The sequence below is a fragment of the Ctenopharyngodon idella genome, chromosome 2, assembly GCF_019924925.1.
Source record: "Ctenopharyngodon idella isolate HZGC_01 chromosome 2, HZGC01, whole genome shotgun sequence".
Classification (NCBI taxonomy): Eukaryota; Metazoa; Chordata; class Actinopteri; order Cypriniformes; family Xenocyprididae; genus Ctenopharyngodon; species Ctenopharyngodon idella.
Window position 1 is genome coordinate 23,456,702 of NC_067221.1, and position 20,229 is coordinate 23,476,930.

Here is a 20,229-nt window from a genome sequence, read left to right on the forward strand (position 1 = left end):
AAGTCAGATTCAATAAAATTAGTGAATTTAATTAAATTGAATTAGTATTAGACTTTTTTATATATATCATTTTTTTTTTTTTTTTCAGTTTTCGGCAAAGTGCATCCAGAATTTTTGGTTTCAGCCCAGGTTTTCGGTGCATCGCTAATTGTTGCTCCAGATCTGTTTTGCATCCATGAAAGCATATGAAGCTTTATGTTCCTGACATTGATTTCAGTGTTGAAATGTTTGGTGTCCCCAGATGTTCCCGTCACGCACATGACTCCCATGAGCAACAGAACGTTTAACTGTACGCAGTATCTGGATGATGGCTCAGGGCCCTGCTCCTGTCAGGACTGCAGTAAAGCGTGTGGCCCCACACCTGTGCCCCCTCCAATCCTTCCACCCTGGACCATCCTTGGCATGGACGCCATGACCGTCATCATGTGGTGTTCTTATATAGCCTTCCTCCTCATCTTCTTTGGAGTTGTACTGGGAACATGGTGTTACAGGTAAGTTACAGATTTGTGTGGGACATTCTCAAAACAATCTGTGACATTGCAGAAGGGTTTTATTCGCAAGGTAATTTTTTAACCTCATAAATACAGCATCAATGGCAAGAATCTATAGTTTTAATTAAAACTATTATATTAAAATGCGATTTTAAAGGTTCCTAATTTCGATCTGGAGGTCTCTTACAATAGGTTAACACGCATCAAAGTTCAAAAACACTTTCATTTTCTCATAATATACAGTCAAACCAAAAATTATTCAGACATTTTTAATTTGATATATTTTTACTAGTGGGTGCAGGACACTATAGTTCATTTATGTAAGTGAGGATAGCAAAATAAAGTAAACTGTGACACATTATACCCAAAAATTCTTCATACAGTGGACTACCAGTAAAATTGATTAAAAATTTGGAACCAAAAATTATTCAGACACTTTGACCTGACCATGTTTTGCTTAAGTGTTATCTGACATTATCAAGATTATTTTTTTTCTGACACAGTTCAACTCTGAGATCTTGTCATATTTTATTACCATTATTTTAAACTATAGTGAATAAACTGTAATAATGAATGAAAATGTTCAAGGTGTCTGAATAAATTTTGGTTTGACTGTACATTACACATCACCTCATTTCTGAAAGTATCTGAAAACGTTCATTCGAAGATTCGGTCTCTCTAATCCCCTCCTTTCCTCGAGCCGACTTTGCTCTGATTGGTCAGACGGCCCAATCTGTTGTAATTGGTCTACCACTTACAGTGCGTGCTGGAAACGAAATGCCTATGACCAAATCTGAATTTCAGCTCCGGAGGCTTGCTCAGCATTTGATACACAGTGATATGAACAGGAACAATGGCGTTGGTTTTTCTGTATCAATTAGAGCGTGAGTCCTCATCCTTTTAAAATGCATGAAAAGTGGATTTGCAGTGCTAAAAATAGCGTCTTCTCAACATGTCGACAACACTAAACAAATTCTTCCAGGCCTCAGCTACAACTACAATATTTGACGGTAAGTGGATGTCAAAGTAGGGCAGCCTGTGAAGGTCATAGACTGGCATTATGTGAATGTTACATCGATATGTAGGTCTGTAAAAGGAAGTTAGACTGGAATTGCTGACGACGATTCTTTCTTTTAGGAGACAATAACTTTATTTATCCTGAACTTTGATCTTTAAAATTTTGCAGACCTTTTACATTCACAAACAGCTATATTGCACACTACATGAAAGGTAATATTCAAAAAGCATAATTAGGGGCACTTTAAAATGTAGTGAAGCATTAGCTTAATGCACGCCTAGTAATTTCATTTTAATTAAAACTCAAAAGAGCTAAGAATATAATTGCGTAAAGCACCGAAGTCCAACGAAGCCAATGAGTAAAAAGTTTGGCAAGCAGTTTTTGAGATTTCAGGATTCAGGAGATTTAAGGATTTGACCTTGGATCCCTGAAATACTGTAGCTGCCCGGAGGCATTGCAAATATGGCCGCAGAGTGAACAGACTTTCCTCGGAAGGGACTTTATTACTTATCAACCTGAAGGTTGAATCAAATGTATATGATGGGTCCTAGCATGCAGGGCTTGACATTAACATTTTATATAGTGTACATATATAACATTACATACATTTTTCATTTGTAGTCTGTTTAAAAAGGCACCTGAAGTTATAAACTAAGTGCAATGTAGTATTGTCAAAAATATTGATTTTTTTTTTAATTTTTTATGCATATCGATACCGCAGATTTTGTGCTCACACCCAAAATGAGCACACATAAAGCCAACTCTCAGTACTAAATTGAGTTCTTTTTTGCTGCTTATGGTATTTAAACAGTCAAATACACACAAAATAATGTGAAAATGCCGGTCTTGGCGAGTGTTCATGTAAACACAGTCAGTTCTGTTTTAAGTGAATGTAAACCGTTGAGAAAGAAAACGTATGATTAACAATATAATGGATCTGTGCGTGAGGTCATAAAATGACAGCAGCCTAATATACCTGCTGCCAAATTATGAGATAATATTAAAAATATCTTTATGGCAGTTTTTCCATGGCATCGATAGCAAAATTGTGGCCATTGAAAAAGCTGAGTGGCTAGTAACTTTGGAAAACCACTAGCCACAGTGACTGGTGAGCAAAAAAGTTAATGTCAATCCCTGCTTGCATGTAGACAAAAACATTTTCCAAATAGATAGTGATGGTTTATGATTGGTCACGTATCAGTCCAGATTTATTTGTTGGTTTGTTTATTTATTACTTTTGTTGTTGTTATCTCATTGCAGACAGAGGATGGTCACATCTGAATATGGCCCAATTCTTGACAGCAACCAGCCCTACTCCTTGAACTCTGATGGCACAGATTTTGTAGGCATGTAAACAATTTAAAAATAATCAATGTTTAAATACTCTACTATTTTATTATTACAAAATTATTTTCCTTACATTCTAATCTTTATTATTATTATTGCAGTTGAGTTTTTTTTGATGCACATTATTTGATACATCTCAAAATCACTTTTAACATCCAACAAAATAACACAAATAAAATTAAAAACACCAAATTGATCACTTCTCCACAAAATCCACACTTCCTGCAGTCCTCACTGAATATCATCTTTATTCTTAGATGAAGCAACTTGCTGCGAGACGTTGGGCGAGCGGTTTGAGAATGCGCTCCGTGTTCTCTTCAGCAGCTGGGGCTCATTGTGTGTGCGGCAGCCCTTAACTGTGATCCTGGCCAGTGTGGTGCTGGTGGCGATCTGCTCGGCCGGACTGTCCTACATGCGGATCACCACCAACCCAGTGGAGCTCTGGTCGTCTCCCACCAGCAGGGCCAGGCAGGAGAAAAACTATTTTGACCAGCACTTTGGACCATTCTTCCGCACTGAGCAGCTCATCATCACCACCCCGTGGAACAAGTCAGGCTCCTTTTCACCCACCGCTGGGCCAGACATCAACTTCGCCCCCATTCTGAACATATCACTCCTCCATCAGGCAAGTCAACAAGTAGTGCAAGTAGAACTGCGTAAGGCAGGGATCGGCAACATATGGCACCATTCTGCTATTGACCAATCAAAATCAAGTATATTTGTTGCATTGTTGTAAATATTTAGTATTTTAATCATTCAGTCAGTCCTCAGTGCACCATACTCAACTTTTTCTTGTTCTGTATTCTTGTACCATCTCTGTTTCCATGTAGGTGTTGGATCTCCAAACAGAAATAGCAAATCTTACAGCTGAATATAAAGGAGAGACGGTGACTCTTCAAGACATCTGTGTTTCTCCACTGGCTCCTTACAATGACAACTGTAGCATTCTGAGTGTGTTAAACTACTACCAGAACAGCCATGAAGTCCTGGATCATGTGGTTAAAGATGAATTCCTTGTCTACTTTGACTACCACACTCACTTTCTGTATTGTGTCAGGTGAGCTCTACTGTGTTGTTTTTTCTTTTTTCTTTTTCTTTTTTTTTTTAATCTTTTGGATTAAAAGAGTACTGCATTTGATGACATTTTTTTGTAGACTAACTCTGAAGTTAGCATCACCCTCGCTCCCTCAACAAAAACAGAAATAGATTTTTGGATTATTGCAGAAAATAGGCTCTCTGACCAACAAAAGTTAATGATTCTTATATGGTTTGTTCATCGTGATAATTTTTTACTGCAAGGATGCAATTTAATGTGTCCTTGCTAAATAAAAGTATTAATTTCTTTTAGAAAATCTTGCTGACCCAAAATTTGATTTGTTTTGTGTGTGTGTGTATACAGTGGGTACGGAAAGTATTCAGACCCCCTTAAATTTTTCACTCTTTGTTATATTGCAGCCATTTGCTAAAATCATTTAAGTTCTTTTCCTCATTAATGTACACACAGCACCCCATATTGACAGAAAAACACAGAATTGTTGACATTTTTGCAGATTTATTAAAAAAGAAAAACTGAAATATCACATGGTGAGCCACAGTGATCTTTGGGTTCTTCTTTACCTCTCTCACCAAGGCTCTTCTCCCCCGATAGCTCAGTTTGGCCGGACGGCCAGCTCTAGGAAGGGTTCTGGTCGTCCCAAACGTCTTCCATTTAAGGATTATGGAGGCCACTGTGCTCTTAGGAACCTTAAGTGCAGCAGAAATTTTTTTGTAACCTTGGCCAGATCTGTGCCTTGCCACAATTCTGTCTCTGAGCTCTTCAGGCAGTTCCTTTGACCTCATGATTCTCATTTGCTCTGACATGCACTGTGAGCTGTAAGGTCTTATATAGACAGGTGTGTGGCTTTCCTAATCAAGTCCAATAGTATAATCAAACACAGCTGGACTCAAATGAAGGTGTAGAACCATCTCAAGGATGATCAGAAGAAATGGACAGCACCTGAGTTAAATATGAGTGTCACAGCAAAGGGTCTGAATACTTAGGACCATGTGATATTTCAGTTTTTCTTTTTTAATAAATCTGCAAAAATGTCAACAATTCTGTGTTTTTCTGTCAATGTGGGGTGCTGTGTGTACATTAATGAGGGAAAAAAATGAACTTAAATGATTTTAGCAAATGGCTGCAATATAACAAAGAGTGAAAAATTTAAGGGGGTCTGAATACTTTCCGTACCCACTGTATATATATGTGTGTGTGTGTGTGTGTGTGTGTGTGTAATAAATATATGTGTATATATATAATATATATTATAATTGAGGGAAAGAAAAAAACTTTAAAACAAATGAATTTTGAAGTCTAAATACAATCTATAGGCTATAAGCGAACTACACTGCGGTCACATGATTTTAATGTCACCACCATTAAAGGGATAGTTCACCCAAAAATGGAAATTCCGTCATCATTTACTCCCCCTCAGGTTGTTCCAAACTTGTATACATTTTTTTTTTTTTTTTTTTTTTTTGTTAGGTTGAACACAAAGGAAGATGTTTTAAAGAATGTGGGAAACTGAACAGTTTTGGGGCACCATTGACTTCCTAATATGGAAGTCAGTGGTGCCCCAAAGCGGCCTGGTTACAAACTTTCTTTAAAATATCTTCCTTTGTGTTCAACAGAAGGAAAAACTTTTTTTATAGGTTTGGAACAACTTGAGGGTGAGTAAATGATGACAGAATTTTCATTTTTGGGTGAACTATCCCTTTAAGCTTCCAACAACTCTTTCAGTCTTTATTTTAAAAAGTTTTAGTTCAAATAGTTCGCAAGAGCTTGATTATAAGAACAACAAGGGTATGAAAGCCAAAATTTTGAGACAATGGAACCAGAAGTGCTAAAATGCTTACTGATTTTGGCCTACAAAAATATGCCATCCCTGCACAATGCTGCAGCACTCTATTGTGATTTTTATATTGCTTTTGTTTCCACTAATCTTTGAAAATTAAAAACGAAATAAACTCAGCGTGCTTTGTTGTTGTTGTTCTGACGATTTTATAGATTGACTCTTAATTTTTCTTATCTTTTGCTTTTGGTCCTAGTTCTCCCACAGCTCTGGATGACACAAGTCCAAACCATGACCCCTGCATGGGTACATATGGAGGCCCAGTTTTCCCCTGGCTTGTTCTTGGGGGATATAATGGTGAGTTTTACAGAAATAAGCATAAAAGACAAAATGTCTTTGTAATCATATTCCAAGATTTTTTAAAAATGTTTTGATGTTTTCTGCTCACAAAGGCTGCATTTATTTGATCAAAAATACAGTAAGAACAGTAATATTGTGAAATACTTTTTCTTTTCTTTTTTTTCAATTTGAATATATTTGAAAATGTAATGTATTTCTGATGCAAAGCTGAATTTTCAGCATCATTACTCCAGTTTTTAGTGTCATCACATGATCCTTCAGAAATTAATCTAATATGCTGATCTGATTGCGAAACATTTCTTCTTATTGTTATGATTATTAACATTAAAAACGGTTGTGCTGCTTAATATTTTTGTGGAAAGCATAGTAAATGTACATTTTCTGAATTCTTTGAGTAAAGAACAGCATTTGTTTGAAATGACTTTTTTTAAGAATATAAAAGTCTTTACAATCACTTCAATTTAATGCATCCTTCCTGAATAAAAGTATTAATTTCTTTTAGAAAATCTTGCTGACCCCAATTTTTTTGATCTGTAGTATATATGTATAGGTTTTTTTTTTTGTTTTTTTTTTTGGTTTGTTCACTATAGGCTGTATATATTTAATAGGCTAAACAGAATTATGATACTTTCTTTTAGCTTTTGAGGTTTTTTTTTTTTTTTTTTTTTCTCAGTGTAACCTTTTATAGGACTTATTGTTCTGTTTTGTCCTCTTTCATATATAGGCACCGACTACAATAACGCCACAGCTCTAGTGATCACCTTTCCTGTCAACAACTACCTGAATGACACAGACAAATTAGGCAAAGCTTTAGCATGGGAGAAAGTGTAAGTGTGATGAAGTAAACTGGGCAGCGTTTCCCAAAAGCATCGTAAGCCTATGTTGATCATAGCTCCATTTGCCACCAATGGAGCTATGATCAACTTAGGCTTACGATGCTTTTGGGAAACTCTACCATGGTTAGTAAATCTTACTGTATGAATGAATGGGTGAATATTTATTAAAAATAGAAACTAATATAATAAAAACGAATTATCTGATCTAGAATGACAACTACTGATTACAAAATATATTATAAGCATTTAGGAGTAACATTATTCATACCTCCACAGGTTTATCAACTTTGTAAAGAACTATGAAAACCCCAACCTCACCATCTCCTTCAGCTCGGAGCGCAGCATCGAGGATGAGATTGACCGCGAGAGCAACAGTGATGTCACCACTATCCTGGTCAGCTACATCATCATGTTTGTCTACATCTCGCTGGCTCTGGGCCACATTAATAGCTGCGTGACCCTGCTGGTAAGACCCTCAGGACTCTCCATTCGGCATGTGGCCTTAAGTCTAAAGGCCCCGGATATAGTCATGGCGAAGTTCTTTTTCGTTTTTCACTTAGAGATAAAAAGAAGTTTGAAATACCTGAGCAGCAGTACACTGTTAGATAAACATCCTGACGCCACCAATACAGCTGAAAGCGGCGTTTAGATGAACGTATAAATATTTGCTTTGCTCATAGCAGTGTCAAGTCACCTTTATTTATACATCGCTTTATACAATACAGATTGTTTCAAAGCAGCTTTACATCACAAGGCAGATTGTGGATTGGTATAATTCAGATTACTGATGTGGAAATGTTTGCACCAGCTCTGCAATTCGGTACTGCAGCCAAGTCTAGTCAAGTTTATTTATTTAGACCTTTATACAATAGATTGCTTTAAATCAAGCAGCTTTACAGTATTAAATAGAGGTGCACTGATACTAAATTTCTCAGCCGAGACCGATGTCCGATTATTCCGAATATCTGCCAATACTTTGATTTTCTTAAGGAAAAAAAAAAACCTCAAACTGAGTTGCCTCAGAGATCTGTCACGTCACATTTAAAATTATCAAAATGCATTATTTATTGTTTGACGTTCGTGATAAAATGGACAGAATTTAAAAGCTGAGACTTTGTTTCTTGTCAGAAGTAACAGCACAAAGCTCTTTGCAATTATTGGATGGGAGGTGCATTACAAATAATGTTTAGTGTAGGTAAAAACTGCGGACCTGACAACCCAGAGGTTGCTTTAATGTCTCTAATTTTTTTAAACTGTTAATGCGTTATTGTCATGTTAACTTCTACAGACCTAAATTCAACATGGGTGAGTTGCAGTCTGACACGTTTTTTCACCCCCTTTTGATTGACAAGATATAATCAGCTCTGATCATCGGCTGTTTTTAAACTATCGGCCAATGGACAATAGTAAAAATAATTGATTTTGCCGATTATTGGCCAATATATTGGTGCATCCCTATTATTACACATGAAAAAATAATGTCAGTGTCTCTTTCAATTAGACTTAGACAGACTGTATGGAAGAAATTAACCAGATATGATTTACATGTCACAGAAGGTGGAGCCTTCAAACCTACCTATTACGTAATCACCACGGACCAGTGATACACTATATTGCCAAAAGTATTTGGACACCCCTCCAAATCATTGAATTCAGGTGTTCCAATCACTTCCATGGCCACAGGTGTATAAAATCAAGCACCTAGGCATGTAGACTGCTTCTACAAACATTTGTGAAAGAATGGGTCGTTCTCAGGAGCTAAGTGAATTCAAGCGTGGTACCGTGATAGGTTGCCACCTGTGCAATAAGTCCATTCGTGAAATTTCCTCACTACTAAATATTCCACGGTCAACTGTTAGTGGTATCATGAAAAGTGGAAGCAATTCGGAACAACAGCAACTCAGCCACGAAGTGGTAGGCCACGTAAAATCACAGAGCGGGGTCAGCGCATGCGGAGGCGCACAGTGCGCAGAAGTCGCCAACTTTCTGCAGAGTCAATAGCTAAAACCTCCAAACTTCGTGTGGCCTTCAGATTAGCTCAAGAACAGTGCATAGAGAGCTTCATGGAATGGGTTTCCATGGCCGAGCAGCTGCATCCAAGCCTTACATCACCAAGTGCAATGCAAAGCGTTGGATGCAGTGGTGTAAAGCACACCGCCACTGGACTCTAGAGCAGTGGAGACGTGTTCTCTGAAGTGACGAATCAAGCTTCTCTGTCTGGCAAGCCGATGGACGAGTCTGGGTTTGGAGGTTGCCAGGAGAACGGTACTTGCCTGACTGCATTGTGCCAAGTGTAAAGTTTGGTGGAGGGGGGATTATGGTGTGGGGTTGTTTTTCAGGGGTTGGGTTTGGCCCCTTTGTTCCAGTGAAAGGAACTCTTAATGCTTCAGCATACCAAGACATTTTGTACAATTTCATGCTCCCAACTTTGTGGGAACAGTTTGGGGATGGCCCAATCCTGTTCCAACATGATTGCGCACCGGTGCACAAAGCAAGGTCCATTAAGACATGGATGAGTGAGTTTGGTGTGGAGGAACTCGACTGGCCTGCACAGAGTCCTGACCTCAACCCGATAGAACACCTTTGGGATGAAATAGAGCGGAGACTGCGAGCCAGGCCTTCTCGTCCAACATCAGTGCCTGACCTCACAAATGCGCTTGTAGAAGAATCGTCAAAAATTCCCATAAACACACTCCTAAACCTTGTGGAAAGTTGAAGCTGTTATAGCTGCAAAGGGTGGGCCAACTCCATATTAAACCCTACGGATTAAGAATGGGATACCATTAAAGTTCATGTGCACGTAAAGGCAGGCATCCCAAAACTTTTGGCAATATATTGTAGTTCCATGGTGTTTTTTCCAAAAGCAAAATTTTCCAGAAAGTTCACTTGGGCAAGCTGTTTTAAAAGTGTGAAAAGCTCTATTGTGGTGCAAATCTATTTTCTGCCATGTTTACTTTTTCTTTTCTTTGGCTTATGTTCTTTTGACTTTTATATCTTACGTTATTTCACACCTGTGAGTGCTGTCATTAGACAGACCTTGCATATTTTCATCATTTTATTTAAATACTGCGTTTGTATGTGTGGTACAGGTGGACTCCAAGATCTCTCTGGGTATTGCCGGTATCCTGATCGTGTTAAGTTCAGTGGCATGTTCACTGGGTATCTTCAGCTACATCGGCATCCCCCTCACGCTTATCGTCATTGAGGTCATTCCCTTCCTCGTGCTGGCAGTGGGTGTGGACAACATCTTCATCATTGTTCAAACCTACCAGGTGCGTGGTGATGTCTGTACACAGATTTATCTCAAACGTGACGCATTTTGAGATGTGCTGTGGTTGTTTGTTGACACCTGTTGACTTACTGCACTACAGCAACTCAGACAAGCATTTTTAGTTCCTAAAAAGTTTGGTTCCACTTCATCGTTTTTAAGATTGTTGATGGTTGAGATTGTTGGAGCTCATAAACTGCCAAGTAATACATTTTTGTTTTCTTCAGAGAGATGAGCGAATGCCAGAGGAAGAGCTTCATCAGCAGATTGGTCGTATCCTCGGAGAGGTGGCTCCCAGCATGTTCCTCTCTTCGTTCTCCGAGACTGTTGCTTTCTTTTTAGGTATGTCGACTTTAGACCTGTAATTGACCCCTTAAGAAACGGAGTTATGAAATAAATCCTAGTATAGAATTTTTTGATTTATTTTTTTTTATTTTTATTTTTTTTGGTAATTTCAAATCTAGATATGTTCAAGTTGTTTATACCAAGTGTCATTTTTGATTCAAGATTTGCATATGGTTATTGATTGAAAGATGAAGAACAACAATGATTCCTTCTTTGTAAAATCCCCTTTTAAACTGTTTACTGGAATGGACTTTTTAATGTAAATAGACAAAGTTTTTACTCAGAGATATGTTTAATGTATTTTTTTTTAAAAGTATCACCTGAATGTGTTTTAGTATTTTTGTATTTTAAAATGTATTGTTCCAGATGACAATAGTTTCTGTGTTTACATGTCTACAGGTGCTCTGTCCAGCATGCCTGCAGTGAGGACGTTCTCTCTGTTCGCTGGTCTGGCCGTCTTCATTGACTTCCTCCTGCAGATCAGCTGCTTTGTGTCTCTGCTTAGCCTGGACATCCAGAGACAAGAGGTGAGAGGTCAAAGGTCACACCAGTTGTAGCTGTGGATGGAATAGAGAATTAAAAAAAAAATAGTCCACCCAAAAATGAAAATTTCCAGATTTACTCACCCCAAGGCCATCCAAGATATATATATATATATATATATATAATATGTATAATATGTATATATAATATGTATATGTGTGTATGACTGTCATCAGCTATTTAGGCAGCTTCAAAGGGCTCCACACAAGCCCAGCCGACGAATGGGTATATTAAAAATGTATTTTAGGCTGAATTTTAGGATGAATTCTGATTGGCTGTCAATGTTTTTCTTTCATCAGCTGGAAAAAATAGTTCCAAAAGTAATTCTAATGATATCGTTCCTCAATGCTGTAATCATTATACTTGTGTTGTGTACTCTGCTGTTCTTTTATATTTATATTTAAAACTCGTTATCGTTATCGTCCTTGGTGATGAGAAACTGAGAAAAAGTGTAATGAAGTGAATTTGAATAAGTAATGTTAATTCACAGCAGCCCATTTTATTTTTTAAATAACAAACTCTTTTTTTGAAAGTAGCATGATTAGCTTTTAATATAGTTAGCTGTGAGTAATCAGTCAATGTATTAAAGCAGCAATTTTTTATATCAGTATATGAGCATGAATTGAGATGCTTAATATTCCTTGTTTTTATTTTTTTTGTTTTGTTTTCTCCAGGCAAATCGGACAGATATATTGTGCTGTATAAAGTTGTCTAATGAACCACAAAAATCAGAAGGTTGTCTGTTCCGTTTCTTTAAGAAGATATACGCTCCTTTCATCTTAAAGGATTGGGTGCGCCCCCTGGTGGTAGGTGTAAAAATATCAAAACAAAACCGTACAACCAGAAATAGTGTTAATCTCAATTTATTTAAATTACACTTGAATGAATTTGTCACAGAGAAGAGGTGATATTGTATTTTATCTGTATGCGTGTTTAATGAGAATTGAACCCATGACATTGGTCTACCAGTTTACTTAAACATGGCAATGATGTACAAATACGAGTTCATCCTCCAGTTCAGTTTTTTGTTTTTTCTTTTGATTCTCATCTACAGGTTGCTGTGTTTGTGGGAATGCTGTCATTTAGTATAGCCGTTGTTAATAAAGTGGAGATTGGACTTGAGCAGACGTTGTCCATGCCTGATGTACGTATATACCATTCTTCACATTGTTGACACTTGTGTTTCAGACCTTTTAGCACACATTTGCATTTTGAAGAGGGGGTCATTGTGAACATAAATCATCCTTGTCTCCCTGTCTCAGGACTCCTATATGCTGGATTACTTTGGGAATCTCAGTAAGTACCTGCACACCGGGCCGCCCGTTTACTTTGTGGTGGAGGATGGACATGACTACAAAACAACTGAGGGGCAGAACATGGTGTGTGGCGGAGTGGGCTGCAACAACAACTCTCTAGTCCAGCAAATTTATGCCGCTTCTCTCTTGAATAACTAGTGAGTGACACTTTTTGACTCCTTTTCAGTGAGGGGAAAAGAAAATCAATAAACCAGTGTTGTTTTAGTATCATTGAGAGTATCATTTTATTAATATTTGGAATTGGTTTTATTTTTGTGTATTCAAATTTAATTAAAGTTTTAGTCATTTTTTATTAGTATTTTTTTTTTAATATACATATATAGTTTATTAATTTGATTTTGTTTTAGTTTCGGTTATTTTAGTACATTGAAGTTAAACTAAATGCCTTGGCAACTAGCTGAAATAAAAAGAAGTTTTACTTGTTAACATCTACGGATATACGAGTATATAAAATGAAAGTATTATTTCAGTTAACGTTTATTTTATTTCAAGTAACAAAATTGTTTTTGTGATTTGTTTTAGTTTTTTGCTTCATTTTATTAGTCCTTTAAGTGTAGGCAATTGCCAGAAATGTTGCAGACTTTACTGACTGCTTTTAGTTTTTGACTAACATCTGTCAGATCCATATAGTAATATTTTGTGTCGTAATTTCAGTACTAGGATCAGTAACGTTCCATCATCATGGCTGGATGACTACTTTGACTGGGTGAAGCCGCAGTCGTCCTGCTGCAGATATTATAACACCACAGGAGCTTTCTGCAATGCTTCAGGTAAACCATTATCCACTGAATCAACAGAACCCTGACCTCCACTGCTCCAGAGGACCTTTATGCAGGGTGCTGCTTGTTAGTTATTGCATTTTGAAATCCGTTTCCACTGTACAGATCACACTGTTCTTGGGTCTTTGAACTGACTCTTTGCAAATAGATTTGGATGGAAATTATTTGTGAAGATACGTGTTTATATCATCACAATCAATACATTTTTCAGTATCAAACTGTAATTTTTTTTTTTTAACTGGACAGTTCACCAAAAAAATAATGAAAATTCTGTCGTTTGCGGTGTGTTCACACTTGTAGTTCAGTTCTCTTCGTTCTTTTTGTCCGGACCAAAAAAATGTTACGTTTAGTCCTGGTTCGGTTAGTGTTCACACTGTCATTTTTAACACTGAACCTAAAGATACAAAATAAAATGGCTTTTATGACGTATATTTTGTGAAGGAACTTACCGAACATCCAAATCAGTGCTGTGCTGGGCTTGGCTAAACACACTCGTCGTATGTGCGTACATATGATGGTATTTTTACCAGCTGAGAACTCATGAAGAGCTTATAAAATGTGAAAAGGAGTCAAAACAGCACCAGGAATTCCTCTCACACACAAATGAAGATCTGCTGCAAGAAGACACAGTTCTGATGCCTGTACTGAACTGTAAAGGGAAACATTGTGTCTATGATGAGAAAAATCAGGTTTGCTTGAGCATTCTGTCCTTTTTAGTGTCGCATCTTGTGACATCACGTCCTGTTTTTGATTCATTTAGATGTCTTTGGTCTGTGTTGTGTTCATATTTCAGTCAAACTGCACCAGAGTTTGTTTGGAAGCAGATCGAGACCCACTTTTTTAGGGGTCTCGGTCTGGTTGTTTTGTGCTCGCCAGGGTTCGAATGGCAGTGTTCACACTTATTCAAATGTTCTGTGCTAACGGAGCAATTGAACCCAACCTGCCAAGTGTGAACACACCCTTACTCTCCTTCAAACCTGTTTGACTTCTGTTGAACACAAACGGTAGTGGCAGGATTTTTATTTTTGGATGAACTAATGTTTTTAAGTGTTTTTAACTAATTCTTTTATCACTGTAACTTAATTATGATGTTGTTGTTTTTTCCATCAGTGGTGAATGATAGCTGTGTTCACTGCAGACCTATGAACGCTACTGGGAAACAGAGGCCTAATGGTACCGAATTTATGCACTTCCTTCCCATGTTTCTCTCAGACAACCCAAATATCAACTGTGGAAAAGGGTAAGTTTAAATTTTTCTATTGATCAAATTTGCCATCCAATACATGCCATCCGTTTAGTGACAATCTGATGGATATTGTACACAAAAATTGTACATTTTTGCTGAAATCGCAAGCCCTGATTGGCTGAACCATGCAATTTTCAGGGTATAGGGTGTGATTGGGTTTTTTTACAGGAAAGTCTAGAAACAAAGTAACAAAGTTGTGCACAATTAGCAAATTGTTTAAGGCTGTGAGTCCACCAAAGCATTTTTTCCAGCGGCTAACGTACTTTTCCAATTGTTTTCAATGGGAGCGCCACGTTTTTTAAACGGCAGGAGCGTAATGAGGTGCTGAGTGTCTTTTTCACGCTCAAGCACTGAGAGCTCTGCGTTTTTTACCGGTCGCCTCGAGTTGAAGAATGTTCAACTTTGAGTAAAACTCTGCGCTCATCACTGTCACTTTTTCGTCCAATCAGAGTGGAGGAGAGGTGGGACAAATACAACACCAACTGTCACAACGTTCTTGCAGTACAATGACAGCAACAAGTGGAGAACGGAACAAAATGGATGAGAAATTAATATTGCTGGTCTCCGAACATACGTAGCACATTCTCTACATTGTGTCGACATTTTTAGTTTGAAACAAATTATCTGCAAAATCAGTTACAAGTAACAGTGCCACGGATATTCCGTATCATAGCAACAAAGCGTCTCAACTGAAAAAAACGTTGCGCTGCCAAAGCGCTCTCAAGCGCTCACAGCTAGGCGTTTTCAGCAGAGTGTCTAGCGCTTTTAGCGTTTTGGTGGAAACGCAGCCTAAGTGTGCAGTAGCAGTAAACTGGATTTTCACATACACAACTGTATATTCCACTTCATATTTCTGTCAAATATCTAGTACTTATTATTTTTAAACATTTGTTGGCAGAAATTCTGATCACAAAATCTACACGCATCTCTGCTAATTTTTCTGTATTTGTTCAGGAGTTTTTGTAAATTGAGACTTCTGCCCCTGCATTATTTGAATTTATTATTAGGCTAACATTACTTTAGATTATTCACTTGAAGTATTTAGTTATTATGGGTTCAGCTCAGAAAAAAAAAAAAAACCTTTTGGAAACCCTGTTGTGAGTAACTCATTTTCTTTCCTGCGCAGTGGTCATGCTGCGTACAGCACTGCTGTGGATCTCAAAGAGAACAACACTGACGTAGGCGCCACCTACTTCATGACCTATCACACCATCTTACAAAAGTCAGCTGACTACATTGACGCCATGAAGATGGCACGAGAGCTTGCAGACAACATCACTCAGGCCATCAAACCGCATGACAAAAGTTACCGTGTCTTCCCTTACAGGTAAACTTACCTTGATCATGAGATGATGTCTTGCTCTGTCATTTAAGTCTACCCAAGATACATTGCATTTTCAAGGTGTCACCAGACTAAACCATCCCTATTGTTAAGCCCTTCACATGAACTTGAAAAACGATCCATGAAATAAAGATCCCTACACTTTCTTTGACTCTGCTGCTATTTTTTAAACATTCGTTTTGATAGTGTTTGGGAAAGCAAAGATCATCCTTAGTAACCTGCTTCCATAAAGGGTGATGTAACTGCAAATGTATCATAAACATAAAACTCTCTGAATGCAAACAAGTATGTCCTCCTCATGAGGGCTCAGATATGTAGTGCTGTCCTCTTTTTGTTAGGGCTCACAACTCACATTTTCTTCAGAAAATGTACATATTTAGTTGTTGTTGTTGTTGTTGTTGTTGTGTAATAAATACTAAGATTGTCAGTTTAACACATTAAGTAATTAACTCATCATGGCCCATGACCCATTTGTACATTCCTTTTTTTACCCCCCATGGACAGTGTATTCTACGTCTTCTATGAACAGTACCTCACTATCATCTATGACACTGCCTTTAACCTCGGTGTGTCATTGATGGCCATCTTTGTGGTGTCTACGGTGCTTTTGGGCTTCGAGCTGTGGTCTGCAGTGCTGGTGTCCTTCACCATTGCTATGATCCTGGTCAACATGTTCGGAGTCATGTGGCTGTGGAATATTAGCCTCAATGCTGTCTCATTGGTCAACCTTGTCATGGTGAGTTAACAATAATTAGTGTTTTGTGGGATTGCGAATGCACGTCTGTTGACGTTTTGTGACTGGAAGCTACTGTAATGTACAATATTTGAAGCACTTTATTAGAAGTGCTTGTTTCCTTTGTTTCGATTTTTATCTTTATGGAGAAATGTTTTGTCTAATGTGTTATTTATTTATTTATTTTGTAGAGTTGTGGCATATCAGTGGAGTTCTGCAGCCATATAGTGAGGGCTTTCTCTGTCAGTACCAGGAGCTCGAGGGTGGAGCGGGCGGAGGAGGCGCTGGCACACATGGGCAGCTCTGTGAGTCATGTTTCCTACTGCTGGAGAAATGTGATCTACACAAACATACACAAACTACATAATGAGTAGGGCTGAGAAGATAAACCTATCTTCCATTTCAATACTATCATGATACTTGGGTGCCAATATGTTTTGTATTGTTATTTTTAAGAATCACAATTCTACAAGTATCGCGATTCGATATTGCTATGTAATATATGATTTTTGTTTGCTTTTTTAACTCAAGACCATGGGAAAAAGTTGAAGGTTGTATATCTGTAGATGTCTCTCCGTCTGCCATTTTTCACTTTCTCGTGTCCACTAGGAAGACATACTGTATGATGTCATGTCTTACTAGGAAGAGATACTGTATGATGTCATGTCTTACTCACTGATACAACATATATCGCCCTCTCAGGACTTAATGCTAAGGATCTTTTCTCTGGCCTGGTCGTTTTGTAAAGTAAACTGTCAGTAATAAAATAAGAACAAATAATCAATTAATGAGCAATAGCACAAATACAATAAAACATATACTGCTTTTATTTTTTTAAGTCTAACTCTTTTTAGTCTAATTTTCATGTAGAGAAAATGAATAATCAAATGTAAAATAGCACTGCATAGTCTTCACTGTATAAAGTAAATATAGATTTAATCCTTGTTGAAGTTACAAAAGTTATTCAGTCAAGAGCAGTGAGTTTTTTCTTTGTCCTTTGTTGTTTGATTAACATTGAAACAAAGTCTGTTGCAGGTTTATTAGGCTGCTGTCACTTTAAGAGCTGCACAGATCTAATATACTGTTACACATTTGTTTTTATCACCTTCTAACATGCTGATCTGGCTCCGCAGGTATTTAGCGGCATCACCCTCACTAAATTTGGTGGGATCCTGATTCTCGCCCTGTCCAAATCCCAGATCTTCCAGGTTTTCTACTTCCGCATGTATCTTGCAATTGTCCTGCTTGGAGCCACTCACGGCCTCATCTTCCTGCCTGTATTACTCAGTTATGCAGGTAAATCACAACATTTCAATATTTACAATTTGTCTTAAAGGAGTCATTCACCCAAACAAAAACTCAAAGACAACCCATCAAAATAAAAGTTTGGTTTAACTTGAAAAAATTGTGACAGAAATCTGTTACTACTGTACAGATTAGAAGTAATAGTAGTAAAAATTTTTAAACTTTAAGGAATAACATCCGTGTTTTAATTTTATCAGTAAACCTTTGTTGTGCAGTACTTTGTTTGCCAAAAAAATAAAAGGGATTGTTAAATTTTCATTTGATTTAACAATTTGATTGATCTTTTAAAATGTAATGTTTTGAGCCTTCATTTGATTACCACCGTTTTTTAAAATACTTTGGTATTAAATCATAAATGCAGAACAATTAAAACAGACAACACAGAAAGAAAACATTTCTTAGGGCTATATTATTGTAAAAAATAAATAAATAAATAAATAATAATAAATAATAATAATAATAATAATAATAATAAATTATTGTTAAAAGATGTTAGTTTTATGAATTCAGTTTAAGTATTACATTTTAAGTATATAAATTTAAATTAAACCATTTAAACCAGTAAATTACATGTTATTTAGGTCCTATGAAACTAAAACAGACTTCATAAGGCCTTATATTTCTGAAGTCATATGAAGGCTTTTAATCCAAGATATAAGCTTTTGTGATTTAAAGGAATATAAATTATGAAAATGTCTTTGATTTGATGAAAGAAGTTCTAAAATGGTTTTTTCCTTTCACAGGCCCATCTGTAAATAAAGCAAAAGTCATGGCTGCTCACAACAGGTTTGTGGGTACAGAGAGAGAGCGACTCATCTACTAACGGCTCTGTGACGCTGAATGGCAGTGGACAACGCCAGCTTTACATTTTCATGTTACATGTATAGGAACACACTTAACTCAGGACTCTCCTCTGGGTGTACAGAAGGCCTCTTTTACACAGCTTTTCCTTTCAACATCCACCAAATAAACCTAAACTCTGACAGACTTGGAAGATCCTTTCAGTATTGAAATGATACAGTAAGGAGAGTGTATGTGGAAGAGACAACAGTCATTTCCTTGAATGTGTGTAAACGTCCAAGCAAGCTCTAACCACATGTAACGCTGCAGTCATTGTGGTAAACCAACCAAGACAACAAAGGAGACAAAAGTAACAAGAGGGCAACATTTTTTGTTTGTTTGTTTGTATGAATGTGGGTAAGAAATGTGTGACTAATCATTTTTATTTATTTGTGTGTATTCCTTTTCATTTTTCTGTTTGCATATTTCATATAATTAGCTAATTTCACAAATAATGAAAGAACTGTGAACAGTGAGCCACAATGGACAATCACTTAATGTATTGTGATGCTATGACAAGAATGACATGTTACACAAATGGCTAGCAGTTTACTGCTAGCGCTGCCAGAACTGTGTGGGTTTCAGGCAGTAAAATAACTTTAGTCTTAGCTAATTAACAAAGTTGGGAAAATGAGTGGCAGTGGAAAATGATAAACATTACTTTTTTTTTTTTTTTTTTTTTTTTTTAAATGTTTACTTACAAAGTTGTGCTGTTCTGCATTAATTAGCATTGACATGCTAAGAAATGGAGTGCTAGCATTAATGTCGTGACTTTAGCCACTAGGCTAACCTGAGGTTTAATTAACCAAAACATAAGTGTACACTTGGGAGTTGCAGTTTGGTTTAAAATCATGTTCCTTTGGATTTGCCTGCTTAATTCAGTTACTAACACAATGTAGCTTCAGAAAGGCTGCTAAATATGTTTGGTACCTCATAAAAGTGGTTGGGGGAACACTATTGCATCAAAGTATGCCTGAGGCAAAAATGCATTGGCGTACTAATGGTTATTTTTTATGAAGATGGGTTGGGATTGATGTGGACTGTGGGCATGATGTGATATTTCAAGGGAAAATTTTCACTGTTAGGGGTTGGCAACATTATGACAACGTATCCATGTTTTTTAGATAGATTATGTACATCTCATTAATGTAACATCGGTCTAAAGTTTGTGCTTTGTGGGCAACAGTCCTTGATTTGAAGAATTTTTGAAATAAAGATACTAATTTGTAATAAATGGAAGTAGTTTTATTTGTTTGTGCTTATGTCCACCCTTGTGAAAAGGTACACTTTAGCATACTTTTTTAAAAGACATAAATAATATTAGTCACCATAAAATATATTTTTTTTTTTTTACAGAATGTTGCAGTGTTTATTTAAAAGGATTTATCATTGCACAATTTTTTTTTTTTTTTAATTCATGTGCACTCATAATCTTTAATCAATATTACTGGCAGTTGCAGGGACGTTTCTGGCATTTCATTAGTACTGGGGCGTTACCCGCAGTACAGACATTCACAAACTGCACGCGCGATAGAAAGCGTACCATGAGAAGGCGCTCATTAATGCTGTTTTTATTTTTACATAATTTTTAAACTGATTATTAATCTGTGTACAATCATGATGTTGCGA

General features: G+C 37.0%; 1 protein-coding gene across 1 annotated transcript in view; it reads left to right on the top strand.

Annotated features, from left to right (window-relative positions):
- Window positions 1-19,834, top strand: part of npc1 (Niemann-Pick disease, type C1) — a 28,951-nt gene extending 9,117 nt beyond the window's left edge. Inside the window, exons 6-25 of the mRNA XM_051881540.1 lie at window positions 242-491; window positions 2,770-2,855; window positions 3,114-3,481; window positions 3,687-3,913; window positions 5,944-6,044; window positions 6,772-6,874; window positions 7,160-7,349; window positions 9,973-10,155; window positions 10,379-10,493; window positions 10,896-11,023; window positions 11,714-11,845; window positions 12,094-12,183; window positions 12,302-12,492; window positions 13,010-13,125; window positions 14,245-14,374; window positions 15,507-15,707; window positions 16,227-16,458; window positions 16,647-16,760; window positions 17,589-17,751; window positions 18,504-19,834. Coding sequence (XP_051737500.1) covers window positions 242-491; window positions 2,770-2,855; window positions 3,114-3,481; window positions 3,687-3,913; window positions 5,944-6,044; window positions 6,772-6,874; window positions 7,160-7,349; window positions 9,973-10,155; window positions 10,379-10,493; window positions 10,896-11,023; window positions 11,714-11,845; window positions 12,094-12,183; window positions 12,302-12,492; window positions 13,010-13,125; window positions 14,245-14,374; window positions 15,507-15,707; window positions 16,227-16,458; window positions 16,647-16,760; window positions 17,589-17,751; window positions 18,504-18,583 — 3,200 coding nt within the window. The 3' untranslated portion in view covers window positions 18,584-19,834. The remainder of the gene's footprint in view (window positions 1-241; window positions 492-2,769; window positions 2,856-3,113; window positions 3,482-3,686; window positions 3,914-5,943; window positions 6,045-6,771; window positions 6,875-7,159; window positions 7,350-9,972; window positions 10,156-10,378; window positions 10,494-10,895; window positions 11,024-11,713; window positions 11,846-12,093; window positions 12,184-12,301; window positions 12,493-13,009; window positions 13,126-14,244; window positions 14,375-15,506; window positions 15,708-16,226; window positions 16,459-16,646; window positions 16,761-17,588; window positions 17,752-18,503) is intronic.
- Window positions 19,835-20,229: the final 395 nt, after the last annotated feature.